At 43.3% G+C, this 18994-nt stretch overlaps 1 protein-coding gene across 1 annotated transcript in view; it reads right to left on the reverse strand.

The window, feature by feature from the left end:
• Positions 1–757: 757 nt before the first annotated feature.
• Positions 758–18994, reverse strand: part of EXT1 (exostosin glycosyltransferase 1) — a 176889-nt gene continuing 158652 nt past the window's right edge. Inside the window, exons 5-11 of the mRNA XM_059865672.1 lie at positions 14070–14202; positions 12615–12733; positions 11799–11894; positions 8740–8829; positions 4885–5045; positions 3722–3893; positions 758–1214 (exon numbers count right to left, since the gene is read on the reverse strand). Of these exons, the coding sequence (XP_059721655.1) occupies positions 1029–1214; positions 3722–3893; positions 4885–5045; positions 8740–8829; positions 11799–11894; positions 12615–12733; positions 14070–14202 (957 nt within the window). The 3' untranslated portion in view covers positions 758–1028. The remainder of the gene's footprint in view (positions 1215–3721; positions 3894–4884; positions 5046–8739; positions 8830–11798; positions 11895–12614; positions 12734–14069; positions 14203–18994) is intronic.

An 18994-nucleotide genomic window follows, 5' to 3' on the forward strand; every position in this document is an offset into this window, starting at 1 on the left:
TGTCAGACCTCCATGAGGGAATGTCTCTATATATTTGCACTTCCAAAAAATGAAAAAAAAGGAAAAAAGAGAAGCCCATGCTTTGATTTCAAATCAGCCAGTTACAGGCCAAATTCCTGCACTGCAAGCACCAAAGTGCTTTCTTCCTTTCAATCAACACTCGTTTTACCCTCAGAACGAATCTGCTCCTGGATGTTTAGCTGCCAAGTGGCACCACTGCCCACAGGAGGGACTTGCCCAGGCTCTGGGTGTCCCACAGGACCACCATGCCCCGGGATGCTCTGCCATCATGGGCAGGCACACTCAGATGTGCCTCCCTGAGCAAAACACACGGCCCCGCAGCCCTGCTGTGCACGTGTGTCCCTGTGCTCCATGTCATGCTCCTCCACAATAATGCTCCTCTCTCCCTTCAAGGCAAGGCTGATTGCCTTTAAAACAGAGGTCCCCAGCCAGAAGGATCTGCCCTCTCATTTGGCTCCTTGGAGATTCTCCAGTTTTCCAGCTGTCCAAAGGATTTCAGCCACAGGGTCTGCTACTGGCTTGGGGAAAACAGGAAAAAAAAGTTGGTAGTAAAGGAGAAATATTAATACTTCAGTTCTGTCCTGTTTGTGCTCAGTTTGTTTCTGAACCTGCTGCATTTTCCCCCAGTGAGATTCCAGCGTTTAACTGTGCAGGGAAAAAGGAATGAAAATTGCATTGACAATCAAATGCATAAAAGAAAGAAATGGCAGCTCTGAAATATTCACAACCAACACAATTTTGATTAAAGAAAGAACTCTGTTTTTAATAGGGTTTTTTTTTTTTTTGATCATTAAAAAAGTTTAAACCTGCATAGCAATCATTTCAAAAATAATTATTTAATGTTCCATAATGAAACTGTACACGACCTAGTCCCAGCGACAGCGGGTGCCGGCGGTCGGGTCGGGCGGGCGGAGCCGCGGGGCGCGGCCGGCGGGGCGGGCGCTCGCTGCCGGCGCCACAGTCCGGCTGCCACGGGCGAGGGCGGCTCGGCCCCCTCAGCAGCGGCCTCAGAGTCGTTCGATGTCTCGGTACTTCTTCCTCAGGATGGAGACCTGGTCTTTAAAGAGGACAGGGTCGAGCCTCATCTGCGAGTGGATCAGCGGCATATAGCCAAACCAGCTGGCAAAAGTGTTCATGCAGCTCTGCCGCTGGGCAAAGTGGTCGGGGTCGGCCCAGCGCGAGGCCCGGGACGTCTGTGAGGAGAGGAGAGCAGAGATCAGTGACCCCTGGCACGCAGGATGGTGGGAGCGGTGGGAAGGGTGGGAATGGACACGCGGCTCTGTGGCGGCTGGAATCTGCTTTGGGGGCTCAAAGAGGGGAACAACACACTGCCCACAGCAGATCCAGTGGTGCTGAGCTGGACACCCCTGACTTCCCAAAGACAGCAGGGGACAGGGCAGTGTGGAAACGTGAGTTCGACCATGAGCCAAGCATGTGGAACACAACAGCCACAAGCAGCACTCCCAAATCTTGCCAGCACTCTATTTCACCCTATCCCTCACTCTTCTTTTCTTCAAACCCTCCAGCTATTTCAGAAATACAACAAGTTCTTAAAATCTACCAGGAAAAAACAGAAGGCCATTGCTTTCAAGCAGAGGCGCACACCCAAGGCCAGGCCAGTTGCTGCCCATGGTCTTCAGCCATAGGAGGAAAACAATTATTCAGGGTCAAACCCGAACTTTTGCAATTCAGATCTGCAGGAATTTATGAACAAGTAATTTCAACCAGCTTGTAACTTAGATGTCCTTATCTGCTTGGCATTACTCATGTGTGTAGGTGCCCTGCAGTGAAAAGGAAGGTGCTTCCAGGAATCCCTCTGGCCAAGTCCAGTGCATCAGACAGCACCGTCTCACAGACTCAAAAACTGAACTGGAGTCCCACACTACATCAAATTTAACTCTGACCCAAGGAAAACACCATAGTCTTTGACTCCATACATGCAAAATATTCTGCATGATTTTCCAAAGTTCAGGGCAGCTGTAATCCCTGTGGATGTCCATTGAAACTCAGCAGCTCTGGAAAAAAAAAGGCTTTAAAGCTGCTGTTATACAATGTCTATACCTAAAGAACATTTATAAACATAATCAAACTATTATTTAAGATAAAGTATGAATGTGGAGAACCTAGGGGTTTTTTGCGCCAATTCTCATGCATTTCTCTACAGCACTTATGTTTCCACTATACTTTAAAAACAAATATAAGTTGATAAAGTCAAAGGATGTAAATTAAAACATGAAGAAACAGATAAAGTCAGGGACTTGCCAAATGACTGTGATACCAGACTTGATCTTGTTCCAAGGCCTGTCCAGTTTAGCTCAGGGGGTAGGTTATAATGTGCACTGATTACAGCCTCCTGATTATACAGAGCCACTAAAGAGCAAGTAAAAGCTTGTTGCTAGAGGATTATAGCAGGTATTTTGGCCATTAACACTGAATTTCCATATGACTATTCATCTCTGTCACAACACTGAGGTTATGTTAATTTTTTATTTGTCTTTCAAGGAATTATGAACATGGTCCATTACATTTCCCAAAGCTGCAGGAACGACTTGTCTTTAGGAGAGAGTTATAGTTCATGGCTGACTCGAGTCACCCGTGCTGTAAGATGAAAAATGAATGCTCCAGCTTTGCCAAACAGCCAAAGCACAGCCCTGTGGAGAGGTGAAGCTGAAGCTGGAAGCAATAGGCACTTTCTGGATGGCACCTTCTTGTTCACAGAAGGTCTCCTGGCACCCAGATGAGTCAGAACTGCTGAATGCTACCAATGCTACCTCAGGTGCAAGCACAGTGACACAGAGATAATGCAGTTTACAAACTGGCATGGCAACTCCCTAGTCAAAGATCTGAGTAATGCTACCAGGAGAAAATGGGAAGGGAAAATTGAGGGTCCTTCTTTCATCTGCCCCTAGTAATGGTGGTGCTGTTTGCACTGAGATCACTGTCACCCTGGCAGCACAGATGGGAGGCTGCTCAGGACTTGCAGGTTGTGCAGAATTTGCTATTCCCCTCATTGTTCTCTCACACAGGGTAGGAGGACAAGTGTCCCCACACTACCATGTATCCCTGTTACTAGAGGTACTTCTGCAATGACAGAAGGCTTATCCAGTATCTGGGAGAGGACCTAAAATGAGTACTTCATGGCTGCTAATGAGTGATGGCATGACTGTGGGATAAAATGTTCCCTGTGGGGAAAAAACACTTGCATATCACAAATTATCTCTGTTGTGACAGTTCAGTGTCAGTGCTTGAATCACACTACATAATTTAAAATAGCGCAGGGACAGCCTGGTACATTATATTAATTAATAATAATAAAAAATAGAAAATCTTTCTAGAATTTACTTATACTTCTGGCATTCCATGACTAGGTCTTGGGTCTAGAATACTTACTTAGAAAATCAGAGTTTAACTAGAATTCAGTCACCACAATCATCAGTTTCAGGAGTTTGGGATCACCATGAATAACATCATGTCAGAAAACTATGAAGGGAAGCAGCATTCACAGTGGATGTTTGCCAGTTTTCTTTTTTCTTCATTATAATAAGCATATCTAAAGTCCATTCACAGTTCTGCTAAACTAGAAGCTGCAAAAATATTTGACAGAATTGTATCATCACTCTGTAAGCCTAATCTAGAAGTGAACCTGTTATTAACCATTATCAATACATCCCAACTGCTAAAACATACTGTGATTACATACCTGTCCCATCATGGTCTCCTTATACTGTTTTTTCTGTGTTACTTTGATTGGAGGCAATTTAGTCACGGCTGACACCAAAAAATTCATTAGAATGTCCTCACAATTGGCCAGTTGGTCCACCATATTCTTTAGGCTGGCAGGCAGGTAATGAGTGTACAGGTAGTGATAATATCTGAAAACCAACAGCAGTGTTATTAATACAAGTCACTGGGCTTTCAGGTACCCAGGACATTTCTATCTCAGTTGAGACCCAAGTTTTGTACTCATCTCCCAATACAGCACTTCCTTTCTTTGGTCTCGCCCTCCAACAAGAAGGGGAAAAAAAACAGTTTCTCATCAAGACAATAAACAGTGCTAAAGGAGAAAGAGAACATGTACTTTTTTTGCAACCATGTTGAAGGAAACAATGTGGGCCTAAGTATCAAGATAATGGACAAGGAGGAAGGAGAGCCCCACTGTGGTACGTGATAACCAACACTGATGAATTCATCCTCCCTATTTTCTTTCCAAACTGTTCAGTTGGAAAGAACTTGCATTAAAACTGCCCCACTACTGTTCTCATTGTTGAAATTATTCTCCTTTGGGTCTGTATTGTCCCCTGTGGCCTATCTTCTCCTTTGTGGAGGTGTGGATTAAGATTCCAGTTTTCTTTTTTCTTTAAATGTAGAGAGGACTTTGGGCTGCTGAAGTTCTAACAGCATAGGTTTTCTCCAACATGCTGCAATATGCTGAACTGTCACATGCCCACTGTACTACATTTCTATAGTAGCCAGAAGACTTTGCAGTCTGTAGCTGTCAGCCAACACATACCCAGAGCTGGTCTGGAAGTAACCTCCTTTCTGCTATGCTACAGGCCATTCAGCCAAGCAGCTTAATGAATTCGGGAACTCTTTGAAGTATGTAATTCCTGATGTTAAAAAGAGCAGTCCAACTGCCTCAAAACACAAGTGACTTCAAAGAGACCCAACAAGTGCAGTAATGATTACCAGATCCCCAGAGCTCAACCAAGAACTTAAATTATTACCCCATAAAAAGTAGACCCACTTACTATCTTTCCATTTTTTTCCCCTCCCCAGAAGAATGTTCTTCACACCCCACCCCCACCCCCTCTTTACTATTTTGTTTCATACAGAAGAAGGATAGCAGATGCTCTGGATTCTTACTTGTGGTAAATAGCAGCTCCTGTCAAGACCATGGAATAGTCATTAGTCCATTTGGAGGTATACCCCCATCTTTCCTTAGTGTTGTCCCAGAAGTGACTGCGTGCAGGATAGCCTACAATCCTCTCTGGAAAGCTCTGCCAAACTGTAAAGGCAAAATCCACCTGTGGACAAAGGTACAGGCCAAATGAGTACCAAAACTGCTTCAACAAATGTCAACAAAACAAAATACTACCTTGCCACTAATTTGCGGTTCAAAATCCTGGAACTGCTGCAAAACAGTAATTCTGTGTATTCATCAGTAAATTAAACTGACTGCTTGACATTTTGCCCTATATAATTATGCACATTTTAATGGTTCCTGTTAAAGGGAGTCTAGAGCATCACAGAATTACATTAACATTTTCAAGCTTGCCCTTTACATATCAAACCTTTTCAAGTTACAGAAAGAATGGGTGTAGGTGCATGTATTTATACCTCAATGCAACACCAAGGGGTAATGGCCATGTGGTAAACTGAAATAAATTTTTGCACATCTTTGTGCATTGCACCTACCATTTTATCACTGTAACACAGAGTTTGGAAAATCAGGAGTCAAGCACTTTAAATGGTAAAGGTGGCTCAGTGAGAATAAAACAGACAGTGTGGAGTCCTTTTATATTTTCCAACTGTTTTGAGCCTTCTGAAGACCATGTCAGTCATACTTTCAAGACTGTCAATAAGACCAAAAAAGTTCAAGATATAGCTTAATAAAGAGGAAGATAAATTTCCCATTTAATTAAATGGCGTAGGGAGCCTAAACTTTACAAAAAATGCTTTATATTCTATGAGACACAAGACTGTGTCAAATGCTGCCAATGGCATTTTTTTATTTTATTGTCTTGCTGTAAGTATTCTAATAACTCAAATCTCTGAGAAATTAGAAGTGACAGGACATTGATCCTACCAAACAAAATCTAGTGATATTAGGAAAGGGATGATCTGGGTAGTCTGCAAAAGGATCGTCAGCATATTTCAGAAGAGTTTGGTAAAAATAAATATGGAAAGATTTTATCAGTGGTTGGCAGTCCCTACCCTTCAACTTAGATTTTGGATCTCAAGCTAGACTGAAAGTTTTTAAGAGTTATACACAATTCTTATTGTCCTATTCAGACTCAAAAAAAAGAGGGCTTTGTTTCTGCACTGCACATTAGGTTCCCCTCAGTACCAGAGGGACCTAAAACTTCACTCAAAAATGTTTGAAAAGCCTTCCAAGAATGCAGTCAAAGTTAAGGGTGTAGAGGTTAGGTAAAGAATAGCTGCTCTGAGAACAGTCCCATTTTGTGTTGATTACTGTCAGACTTCTCACATTTACAGTGTTTTTATGAAACAGAAGAGTCACACATGGGCTGAAATACAAAGTTAGGGCCTGGTTATTTTCTTAGAAGTTGTTTCAAGGAATCTGAGGCCAACCAGAAAGACAATGTGCACAAATCAGTTACTCTTGTGATAGTTCTGATCTCATCCAAATCAATACCACATGAAAGAACTGAAGGGTTTTTTTCCCTCTAAAGGCCTTTCCCATAAAATGTGACATCTGTTTTCTTTAGAGAAGTCTGAGAATCTCAAACTTAAATAAATAATAAAATGACTGCACCCAGTGCCCTCTCCTGTGCTTTTGACTATCTGCCATTGCACTAGTGAGATGCAGCAAAGCAAGCACCCTAAGAGAAAACTCCCTTTATTAGAAAAGCCCCTCAGGTCTCATCCTAAGTAATTTCCAGCAGCACTGCCCCTCTTGGCTGATCACCAGGAAGACCCAACCAAGCTAGCAGTCACTCAAACCTCTGGATCATGACCCACACTGATTCCTAATGACTTCCCCCACACCCACACCTCTGTGCCTGTGGAACAGCTCCTCTCACAGAACCATTACACACCATTCTGTTGAGCATGGAAAACCTTTACTAGACCGGGGTCAGACAGTCCAGAGGATGTCCCTGGTGACTGCTGCTCTCAATGGGAATGTGATTGTCTTTGACCATGTTTTTAAACTGCCTTTTCTGGGCCTTGTAGCTGTGCCACCACAACCCTCCATGAGCAGCTAGTTTCAAAGGAAATGTCACATCACATTGGCGTAAGCTGTACCATAGGGGAAGTGAAGCAACAGAGAGTTCTTTCTTCAGGGAGAGCCACCAAGCAGAGCTGCTGGTGGTGGCACCCTGGCAGAAACAGGCTGGAGCTGCAAGGTGGGTTCTAGCAAGAGCTGGCCAGCTGATTCTGTCTGCAGCACAGAGACCAGGGGGCTTGCAGAGCAAATAGCCACTGCACAAACACACAGGATCAGCTGTAAGTTGCTCACAGGAACAACAAAGAAAGCAAAGCAAAGTAACAAAGCCACAAAGTAAAGTGTAGGCTGTCTCAGACAACAGCAAATATTTGTGCTTCAAAATGTTTAGGGTAAAACATGGCCAAGTCAAATGAGAAACACTATTTATTTCATAGTTCCTATGTGTTCCAGAAGCCTGTATGACTCTGAAGTTTGTAGGATGACTAAATACCAGTTAAAACAAAACAAAGCCACAAATCCTCAGGGAATCTACAGGCTGGCTTGCTGAAAATACCCTGTCAGTGCAATGAAGTCCCTTAGAGGTATTACCATGATCCCCAGGGCAGCTGAGATGGGACCCTTCAACCTGAGCAACAACCTGCTCAGGAAGTCCAGCCCAAGGAGAAATGTCTTTTATTGCTTTGGGGTTTCTTTGGGCTGTGCAGGGATTTGCACACAAGTACTTTGGCAGCAGCCATATTCTTCCTCATCTAGCAGAAACTACCAAGGCGTAACACTGGTATCAAACAGGTTCAATGTCAACTATTTTTTTCATTTTTGAAGCAAAAGAGGGCTACCAAGGCTGCTTCTTGAGCAGTCTAACCACAGCACAACATGTGTACAGGGGAGAAGAGCAGTTGTGATCTCATTCATTTAGAACAAATTCAGTGACATCTTAGGGTATATAGCAGTGACTGAAGACTAATGTTACACATTTCTTCACTGACATATAAGTACTGGCAGCATCAGTGAAAGATCCTCATCACTGACAGAAATGCATTTTTATGTAGGTGAAGTGGGGAGAGTAGAATGACCATGGACATGGAGGAAAAAAGGGAAAACAAAAGAAAATCGAGTTTTTCAAGCTATTCCCTGGCCATCATTAATAATGTATTTCCCAAATATTGCACTCTATATAAACTGTCATCGGTTTCCCTTGTGGTTCTCAGGAAGAGGTTCTAGAAATCAATACTCATCCCAGTTGTAAAAATTGGTTTTCTACAGTATTTTTCTTTTCTTAGTGCTATCTTGCTCTTGGCACAGACACTCGAGCATCTAAACTAGCAAAGATCTCCAATTTTATGGGCTGACACAATGGGGAAAGAGCATTCCTCAGTGAAATCTGCACTAGGGTGGCAATGCTGTCTTTTGGAGTGATAGCAGTCCCCCTCTGCTGACAAGCCTTCCCCCTCTACCTACACCCTCTACTGATACCGTGGGGGGGGAAGCTACCCCAATCAGAAAAGTGAGAGCAGAATATTAAAGCTGACTGCTCTTGGCTGCCTACACCCGCCTGCAGCGATGTTACTAAAATAATAAGGAACGGAAGAACCATATGCTAATGATGAGCCAATTAAACAGGGCGAAAAGCTCCTCTGATGGCAGGAGTGGCAGGGTTGCTGAAACAAGTGCAACATGTTAAATCTGAGGAGTGTAGCTGGAAATCTTGTAACATTTGCTCACTGGCAAAGGCAAGAGAGGAGCGAATGTGCTGTGCTCAGGCTGAGCCCAGGAGCCAAGCAGACTCCCAAGATGACAGAGAGCCTTACCTCAGTGGTTGAAAGCACGGTGTCCTCATCCAGGCTCAGCACTGCGTCTGTCACTATGTTGTCATAGGGTAGGAAGCGACTGCTCATAACCTGTGGGTATTCAAGGCAGGAAGGGAAGGAAATAAAAATCACTTGAAGGACTCATTTCCAAGGCAAATACTTAATTTTATTCCTCACTCTTATTTCCTCTTGTCTGAGGTAGGTGGTATATTTCTGTCTGATGGAAAGGACCCTTCAGCTCAAAAGTGAAGGAGTGTCATTTTTGTCAGCCCAGCAGTCAGCCCATACCTTCTATCTGAGCAGTAATTTCTGAATAGACCTCTCTCTTTGCAGCAGACTGCTTTCCTTTAGTGACAAACTGCACTGGTCTGTACTGATAATTAGATATACCTACAGCTTCTTTGTGGAGGATATTTTCCCTGGTGGCTAGGACTGTCCCTCTGCTCTCCTACAGGGTGTGAGGATCAAAGGTAATGAATGCTGAGAAGGACTATGCAGCCTTCATAAGATTACACAGCTGGGAAACCAAACAGCCCAGGCTGTGTGGATGGATGTAATACTACCAGGATGGTGCAACATTCTTCATCAGAAAAGGAGAATATGCTAAAGAACTCAAGCTTTTAAAGCTCAAATTGAGCTTTATCTGCATGAAGAATTATATAGGTATTGTAGCATTTCAAGAAGTCACATTCTTAAATGGCCTTCCAGTACCTGAAGGGAGTCTGAAAGAAAGATGGAGAGAGATGTTTTATAAGAGCATGTAGAGACAGCACAAGGGGGAATGAATTTAAACTGAGAGAGAGGAGGTTTAGATTAGGTATTAGGAAAAAATTCTTTACTGTCAGGGTAGTGAGCCACTGTAACAGGTTGCCCAAAGAAACTGTGGATGCCCCACCCCTGGGAATGCTCAAGGCCAGGCTGCACAGAGCTCTGAGCAGCCTGGTCTAGAGAGAGGTTTCTTCAGGGGGGTCGGCACTGGATAGTCTTTAAGTCCCTTCAACTCACACCATTCTACATATAAAAAACCTTTATACAGAATAAGCTTTTTAAAGATATAGCAGGACAGTCCTCAAAGTAATAGGAAATAGATGGGAAAGCTGGGATCAAAAAGATAACAGCAAGAAATGAAAATCCATATGGTTTCTTTATCAGACTAAATAGCACCTTTTGAGAACTCATGAAGAATAACAAGGACACAACACAGGTTATTTCCCTCATTTACTAGGAAAAATAGCCTGGTTAGTTACTAGACTTCTTTACCAATTTACTATGCCAAGAGAACACTTCAAAGGTGAAGCCCAGTAAGAGGAATCCACTGTACGGAAACAGGGACATGGAGAAGTTTTACACAACCCTCTAATTGACATGGTCAGTTCTACATCTCCTGCAACCTGTTTGGGAGCAGGTCTTTGGAATCTATGCCTTGATTCAGAGAAAGATCGATCTCCATAATCAAGATGTTCACAATGTCTGGAGAGCACCCCTTCATCACTGTGATGGTCTCAGTCCAGGAAGGCAGGGCTCTGAAGAAGAGGTGATCTGCCTGGCACTGAGGGTTTTGCTTGCTTACACTAAGATGAAGCAGAGCAAGCAGCAGCAGGAGACCCATGTTCTCATCCCTAATCTTTTACGGACTGTGCAAAAATTTTAAGTAGTACAACAGTCAGGACTTACCATGTATTTTTTTAATAGCTAATGTACCATTTTATAAAATGGGTGTTATAATATTTGATTTCAAGGGAAGAGTGAAGGTTTGGTAAAGGCAGACCACCATGATCAGCTGCATGGAGTACTCATGCCTGCCAGCAGGCCTTGGCCAAGTTTGGAGATGAAAAGCAGTTCCTTTGTCCAACCTTTGAACCTTTGCTCTGGCTCTGCAAACTTGGTCCGAAAAACCAGCTTTGCACATAAGAAGCCATTTGGCATTTGCTAGGATATTAGAGGGAAGAGACTGTCCACTATAAACACACCTTTATGTACTCAGGAGACTAATTTGTAATCTAAACAGTGCCTGGGGCCAATTTCTACAAACATTATAGTACTGGTCAGAGATTTCTCCTCTATCTCACCTCTGCTAGTTTTACAAAAAGAAAATAAAAACACCCAGAACATTCAAAAGGCTCAGAAATCTCTACAACCTTTCTTTGCCCTGCAGCAATTCTCCTGATACTGTTTATATGGCTAGCTAAGGCCAGAGCCTTTAGCTGCCAACCTTGCAGGGCTCTATGTCTCTTGTTAGTGTAACAAAGAGAAAAGACTAAAGACAAGATTACAAATTCAAAAAGGGGTTGTACAGGCAAATCAACTAAAAGTTCCCTTTGCCAACACAGAGCTGTGAAGCCAGCTGACAGAGACAGCACAGAGGTCCAGCTCAAATCTGTTTCAGATTCTAGAAGCAAAAAGTCTTGCTGCTCTCAGGTCTTGCATTTGGAAAGGATTCATCCACTTAAGTGAGAATTTAAAAAACTCTTTTTTCTCATCTGATGGCATCTATTTTCACTTTGTGAAAGTACAAACAAGACGTGTGTGGCACAGCAAGAGACGACATGGTGATTTTGTTCCCACACAAGTGTTCCATGTCCCTTCCCTTTTTTTTTTGATGGCAGCAGTACTTCTCAAGGCCATAAAAGAAGATACTTTTCAAAGGCAAATTCTCATTTTAACTCAGCTTTTGAGTCCATAGCTGATCCCTGAGTCTTGCATGTGACTTCTCAGACTCAAGGAGTGCAGCTGCATCACTACTTTCATGCACCTGCAGAGAGATGGAATCTCCAACAATGGGGTCAGCACTCTCTGCTGCTGGGGTCACATTTCAAAACTGGGACCCACCTGTGAATCTCAGATTCAAGGCATGAATTTTCATGCTGATGATTTCTGAGTGCACAGGGCCCATGCATGAAACACCAATCTGCAACTAAGCTGGTACAAAAGGCCAAGGAATAGAAGGGAGCTGTCATTTTGTTGGGAACTACAAAGCTTTCACCAAAGCCGCTGGAAAAATCAATTCCCGTCCCGTCAGAGAATGCAGGCAACCTTTTACCATGCTCCTCTCCACCTACCTTGCTTTCTCCTTCAATGACTATGACAGGCACAGAAGTGGCAGGCCAGCGGTGTTTGGCTGGGAGGGGTTTATCACAATTCCATAAAACAATAATCTGAAAGAGAATATTGGACCATGATCAAAGACTTTTGTGGCAACGGGACCCATATTCTAAGGTCTCAGATTTCCAGACATACATGTTAAATTCAAGTTAGGAATTTCAAAATCCAAAGCAATGAAACAAATTTGCATAAAAATAACACTTCCTACACTGATTTCACCAAAGCCAACTACTTGCAATTTATGTCCTCTCAGGCAAATATACGTTGGACAGGAACTTGGGAAGTCTCTGTCTCAGCCACATGATACAGATGTGACTGATTTACTGTGGCTCTCATTAAAGGCAAAACCCCTTGTGACACTCCACTGCAAGAGGGTGCTCCTACTGAACTCTCCAGGGTTTTATTTAGAGAAGCCAAAATCCTGGCACTGGTGAGATTAAAAGTCACAGCAGGAGGAAGGAAGATCATGTAACAGCTCTTGAGGCATAGGCATCCTTGTGCATCCTTGTTTGCAGCACACACACAAAGTTTTTAAAGTGTGCTCATTATTTTACCTGTCTCATGTAACAATGTAATTACTATCTGTATTCCACTCCCATTATACTCAGAATTTTTATTTCCCATGCATGTAGGTCATAGACCATAGAAATCTCAGAGGAAAGAAACATCAGAATTGAAACAGGGGGTTGAAACAGGGCTGAGTCACTAGGCTCCACATTCCTGGCAGAGTGGTTTGTCTCTGCTGTGACTGACAGCCAAACAGTGCTGCTTACCTGTGCACAGTACTGGGACTTGGCTACAGCAACCAGGAGTTTCAGCACAGGCTGAGATTGGGAAACCAGGGGAGTTACTGCGTGGATAACGGCAGTGAATGTGGAAAGAGGCTTCAGACCTGAAGTGAAGAGAGACGTGTTCAGTAAAGACAAAATCACCCCAGTTATTACAGATTAAAGGACTATGGGGATGGAAAAAACAATCTGCACTTAATGTAAACCTTGCCAGCTTTTTTTAGGTCATCTCCCTTCCTCTCAGATACCAGATGCTTCAGAGGAGATCACACTTCCCTTTAACTCCCACTCTGAGCCTTTAACTTCCACTCCGAAATACTGGACTCCAAAACAATTATTTCCTTTTCTTACTCACTGTTTCCACAGATGTTCTGTTATCTCTTTTTTTCATCCAGTTTGTCTCACAATATTGAAATCTAGTTTGTTCACGCAAATGTCTTTCTCGACACAGGCTCTGTTTTGCTACCTGGCTCTGGATGCTTGATGTTTTTTTTACAGATTATCTCCACAAATTCCAGAAGCTTACTCATTTTCCTCAGTTCCATTACAGCCTCTGTCAGATTTTTGCTCTTTCTGGGTTGATTCCTATCCACATGCATCTTCAATTATATCCTGAACTGATAACTCTGCTTGCATCCTTGCCTTCCATTTTTAAATTTTTGTCTTGCTATGATTTTCTTTTTTGCCTGGAATAACACATCCTACTGGTGCCTACCCTTCATTACTGCTCTCAACCTCATCTAAATTCATCAATGTGGGGGTCATAGTCGTTTTTCATCAGAATCAGCACAGAAACCTTCTTCTCCCTTTTTTAACACAGTAACTGTCAATTTTTAGAAGGTGAGCAGTACAGATCCACACAAGTGGGATGGCAGGGGCTGAGCCAAAAGTAGCAGCAGTCTGGTAAGCAGGATCCCTTCAGCCTGGAGGCACATTCGCCTGCAGAACTCATTGTTCAAGCTCTGCTTCAGGAAAAAGCCATGAACCTAAGCCCTATTCATTCCTTCTAATGGGATTCATATGAAGACACATAGTAGGCAGAGTAAATCCCCACCAATAAAAAGTGTCATGGGTAAATTACCACTTTTCCAATTTGCCAAGCAGAAATAAACAAAGGAAGGAAAAAGCTATTCCTCTTATGTCCCCTCCGGCCATGAATGGGTCAGCAACTCCAGCATTAATTACCAGCAACTGAAAAGTATGAGGGAACATACTTTTTTTTTTTAACAATCTCTGCAAGCAAGAGGCACACGATGCATGTTGATGAGTCAGAGATGTTACAGTCTACAGTGGGCAGTGAAGACTGAGACAGGATAAATGAAAGGCATCATTAACTAGAAATGAATGGTAAGTCACTTGGCACATGCTACTCAAAGACAAAACTTCAAAATTCCAATAGAAATTCCAGATGCTACTACATTATAGCAAGAATTCACTCACCAAGATTAGCATAGTAGTAAGGAAAATCTCCCAGATATGAGGAATATTGTGGCAGTACAAATAACCCTCCAGGATGTTTGTTCCATATTAAGCTGTTACGTGATATGTGCTTAAATATTCTGTCCTGAATAATCTGGAAAACAAGAGAAGTAATGATTTTTAAATAGACTGTCATAGTCACTGGTAGAAGCTTCAGGGACTCCAGCTGACTGGAATCATCACCCATTCTGCAAAAAGCTGAGGCACGCAAATTACTAGACACTCCTCCTTGATCTCTCTTAAAAGGACTCAGAACCTGCACACTCTGACACCACTTCAGCAGCTCGGGCTTTGTGCCATAGGTTTTAGAGCACCTGATTAGTCTCTCTGGACATGGGGACCATACAATTTATTGCATTTTATATTTCAAGTCAAATATTTTGTCTATTTGAGTATCTTAGCAGTTGTAAGCCTGATTAGTTCATTGTCAGCTTTACTATCCAGAACTTACAGAAGACAATTATTTGAAGATGGCATTAAAAAGCCAGATAATATTAGGAGATAAGGAGAGTATTCAAAACCAAAAAGACTCAGCAAATCAGGCTGCACTAATGATTAAATTTTTCTTAATTATAAAGGGATATTAGCATTCAGATGCATCACTGATCCCACGTCTCAGTTCTGTAACAGTTCCTTGTTGGATGAAAGAGATGATCTTTTTGCAACTACTGTCTGACTACATAGGGGGCCAAAACCAGAGATTCCTAGATTTTTGAGGTCAGAACAGAATACTAAGTCATCTACTTTATCACCTAGAATACCACAAGCAAAAAAAAGAAAAAAAGATACCAGGCCATACAATTAGTGTGTATTTATGAAATTACAGTTGCTTCACATTGGATGCCTGATTGCAGGAAACAGAGTGGTTCTTACACTGATGGTAAATCCTTTAAACTTCCTGCAAAGGCAAGATTCAGTGGTGGGAATCTCTAATAGGACAAATGCAGCCTCCAAAGAAGGTGCAACTTTCTGAGTGCAATACACTCTTGGGCCACATATTCTTAGAGATTTGCCCTCCCTTGGAGCATTTGAAGTTAGCAGGTCTTGAGATGGAATGCTGCAAAGGGCCAGTGGGTAGTGAAGGATGAATTTTCCCCCAAGCTGGCTAAGCAGGAATGCCTTGCCTTCTTCTGAAGCTCATCTTTTGTTTTCATGAGGTTTCCATGTAACTGGCAGTTTATGCAGTGTACGGGGCTTGAGTGTCAAGAACATGTTGGTTGTTCTAACCCAATGTCTCTGGCCTTAACACAGATGTATCTGGGTGAAACTTCATGTCTCTGAAGCGTAGGAAAGCCAAAAAAGCAAAAAGACCCACCACAAGAAGAACAAAAGCAGCTGTTGCAGTCTAAGCAAGCTAAAATCTCTGTAAGCTGCTAAGTTCAGGGACATTTGGTCAATACATGAATAAGTATTGCCACAAGCAGCCATTTTCCTGGAATTTTTGATTGCCATAACAAGAAAAGATTAAAACAGCAGTTATATTGTGTTAGACAATCCACTGCTGGTGGCAATACATGTACTGCTAAACTGGGGCAGATGTTAAATGCATGCTTTTCTGAATTTTGCCTACAGCCAATTACCATAGCTAATATGCAGTAATTCACTCACATGAGTAAGTTAATTTAACTTTTTGTTTTGGAATAACAGACTTAGGACTGTAATGCCATCACTGACAAGAATGTATCTGAATATTTCTAGTTGAGAAGTTAGGTGTATCAGTTGTCAGATCTCTCACATGACAGTGGGGACAGGAAAAAACACAGCCAATGACTGTTGTTTACCCAATTGCAAGTTATGCCACTGAACAAGAGAGAACCTGGAAAGTATTTATTTTTGAGTGTTTACCACAAAGCATAAATACTGCAGCTCCTCCCTCTTGCTGTCCCAGAACTGGGGCAGAACTGGACAAGTAGAAGTCTGTAAATTTGCCTGGCCAGGAGGTTTACACAGGCAGTGGAGTTTTCTGGGGCACAGGTAGGCAGCAAGGCTGCAGGGCAAACACGAGGCTCGTGTTCCGCGCCTCAGCGCGCCCGGAGCCAGAGCAGCTCCAGCCCCAGCGGGGCAGGGCCCCGGTGCCACGGCAGCACCGGCTGCCTGGGAGCCCCTCAGCCTCCCAAACCTCACCTGGGTGCTCCTGCATCCTCCTGGGGAGCTGCTGAGGTGGTGCACCACAGTCAAAAAGGCAGCACTAATTCATCACTCTCCTGGGCCTACATATGAAACCTAGCTGTCTGTCAGGACAGAGGGGGAAAACCTGGCAGAAAGAGAACTAAAAAATGTAAAAAAAAATAACATGGAGGACACAAGGAATTAAAAATGTTGAGTGTACAGTGTTGCACATATTGCAGAAACAGCCATCTACCCGGTCTCTCCAATGATGAGGCATGACAGGAAGTTTAATAAGAGAAGAAAGGGGTTAGGATATCTGGCAAGATCTCCTTCTTCTTTTTGGAATGCATTAACAGTCCAATAATTTTGTCTCACTCATCCTCACACTTCAAAAAGTTCACATATTGCCCTAATCATTGCTGCTTTTCTACAGGCCCTAGCCAAGCATCCACCATTTATTTTCTGTACTTTGTGCTGTCCCTCTCTCCTCCTCTTCCTGAGTGGAGAACTGGGGATGCTGTGCAGGGACGCTTTGGGTTTGCTTCAAGAGAAGATGAAGCTGAAGAGGTGCAGATACACTGGAGCATGAGTCCAATGGTGCCTGCAGCAGCCACTGCTGCACTGCCAGAGCTCCCACTCACCAGACTGCAGCAGACACTGATGAGCATCACTGCCTAACCCACACCTTGTCCAAGATACTGGGCAGCTCCTCTGTGCCTACCACAAGGGGTTGCTGGCCAAATGATTCAAACATCTTATTTTGGCTATCAGCTGCTTGGCTTAGGCAGCTGTGCTGGGGTAGAGGTCATTTTCTTCACAGTGGCTGCTATGGGGCTGTGGTTTGGATTTGTGCTAAACACAGGTCTGACACTCTCGAGATGTTTTTGTTATTGCTGAGCAGGGCTTGCACAGAGCCAGGGCCTTTTCTGCTTCTCATATGGCCATGGTAGTGAGGAAATTGGGGGTGTCTGGGAGGCTGGGAGGAGACACAGCCAGCATGGGTGACCCAAACTGGCCTAAGGGAAATGCCAGACCAAATGACATCATGCTCAGGATATAAAGTGAGGGGACGAAGGAGGAAGAGGAAGACATTTGGAGTGATGCTGTTTGTTTCCTAAAGTCAGCATTACACGTGATGGTGCCTGCTCTCCTGGAGATGGCTGAACACCTGCCTGCCAGTGGGAAGCAGTAACTTAATTCCTTGTTTTGCTTCATTTTTTAAGTAGCTTTTGCTTTCCCTATTAAACTGTATTTATCTCAACCCATGAGTTTTCTGGCTTTTACCCTTCCAGTTCCCTTCCTGACCCCACTGATGGGAGAGTGAATGAGCAGCTGCCTGGGGCTTGGCTGCTGGCTGGGGTTGAACCATAACAGCCACCAAATGCTGTGAGATGATCAAGGAACTTAAAATGTGATTTAAGTTTTCCAGAGGTGTGCAGAATAAAGGGCTGTGATGTCCTTGCAGACATCTGATTTGGTGAAGACTTTTTCTGTGCTGATATCCTCAGACAGGGACATACACTGGCACTGCTGTTAGTGGCCAAGTGATTATTCTGATGATATCTAGAATCATCAGAGCACTCTGACACAACATTATTACAAAAGAAGATGAATCACATCCACATACAAAAAAAAATCCTGCTAGGAATTTACTTCCAGGCATTAGATTTTCAGAAGAGGATATACTGCTTGCAGGTTTCAGACAACAAAAGTCACTCTCAACTGTATTAATCCTTTCCTAAGGAAAGTTAACATGGAACTTAACTTAGGAAAGCTGAAATGTGAAATGAGTGAAAAGAGAAGAATCCCTCTTAGCTGTCTCAAAAGATTGAGAGTCCTGAATTAAAAAACAACAACAACAAAATCTCAAACCAAAATCAGTCTCCCAAACAGATGAAAAAACCCAGAACATCAATACCAGGCATACATTAATTGGTTTCATTAAACTAAATCTTCTGGGAAGACTTTTGTCTTCACTTTGTTTTTTCTGCTTTGAGCAGAAACTCCAGCTTGCTGGTTACCCATCTACTTTAGCTTTAGAGGTTTTGCTGTCCCTTGGGCTCCTGAAACCACATGGGCCAGTGTGTCCCAAAGCAGCACCAAAGACACATGTGTGAGCACTGGAACTTGATGTGATGGACACCAAGGCTGGGGGAGCTGCAGGTTTTGTACTCTGGAGTCCAGAGCCAGCACAGGCAGGAGAGGGGCAGTGGGGACAGCTCTGTGCCCCTGTCCTTTTTGCAACCCCTAACAATAACAGGGCACATGCAGGGAAGGCAGAGGATGAGTGAGGCACCTGATGTACTCTGGGAGCACTTCTGTAAGGGTTAATTAAACTGTGAGCAATGGCACATGGTCTTCCACCTTTGTGAGTCTGATCCTCGTATGGGCTGTGGTAATTATCACTACCTCATCAGTGCTCATGAGGAGTTTGAGGATGAAGAGCAGTTGCCAACAGGCAGCACAGATGAAGACATGCTCTTCTGAGGGCAATGGGAGCATTGTGAGGATAGCTATGCCAAGGGCTCTGCAAATGTTCCCTGGCTGATTTTCTTCACTGACATGGAAGAACCTAAGGGACTACCTTGCACCAGCTGGAGATTGATCAGCCATGGGCACTCATTTGCAGTTTTCAGGGAGAAGCAGGTACAGCAGGAAATGTGGAGCCTTAACAACTGTGCATTTCAACTGTGCACAAAGACAGGTGCAATTGCAGAAGCATTAGCATAAGACGAATGCATTTGCACCTACAAAGTGAGCCTTTTTCAGTGGTACAA

This window comes from Haemorhous mexicanus, chromosome 1 (genome assembly GCF_027477595.1).
Source record: "Haemorhous mexicanus isolate bHaeMex1 chromosome 1, bHaeMex1.pri, whole genome shotgun sequence".
NCBI classification, from domain to species: domain Eukaryota; kingdom Metazoa; phylum Chordata; class Aves; order Passeriformes; family Fringillidae; genus Haemorhous; species Haemorhous mexicanus.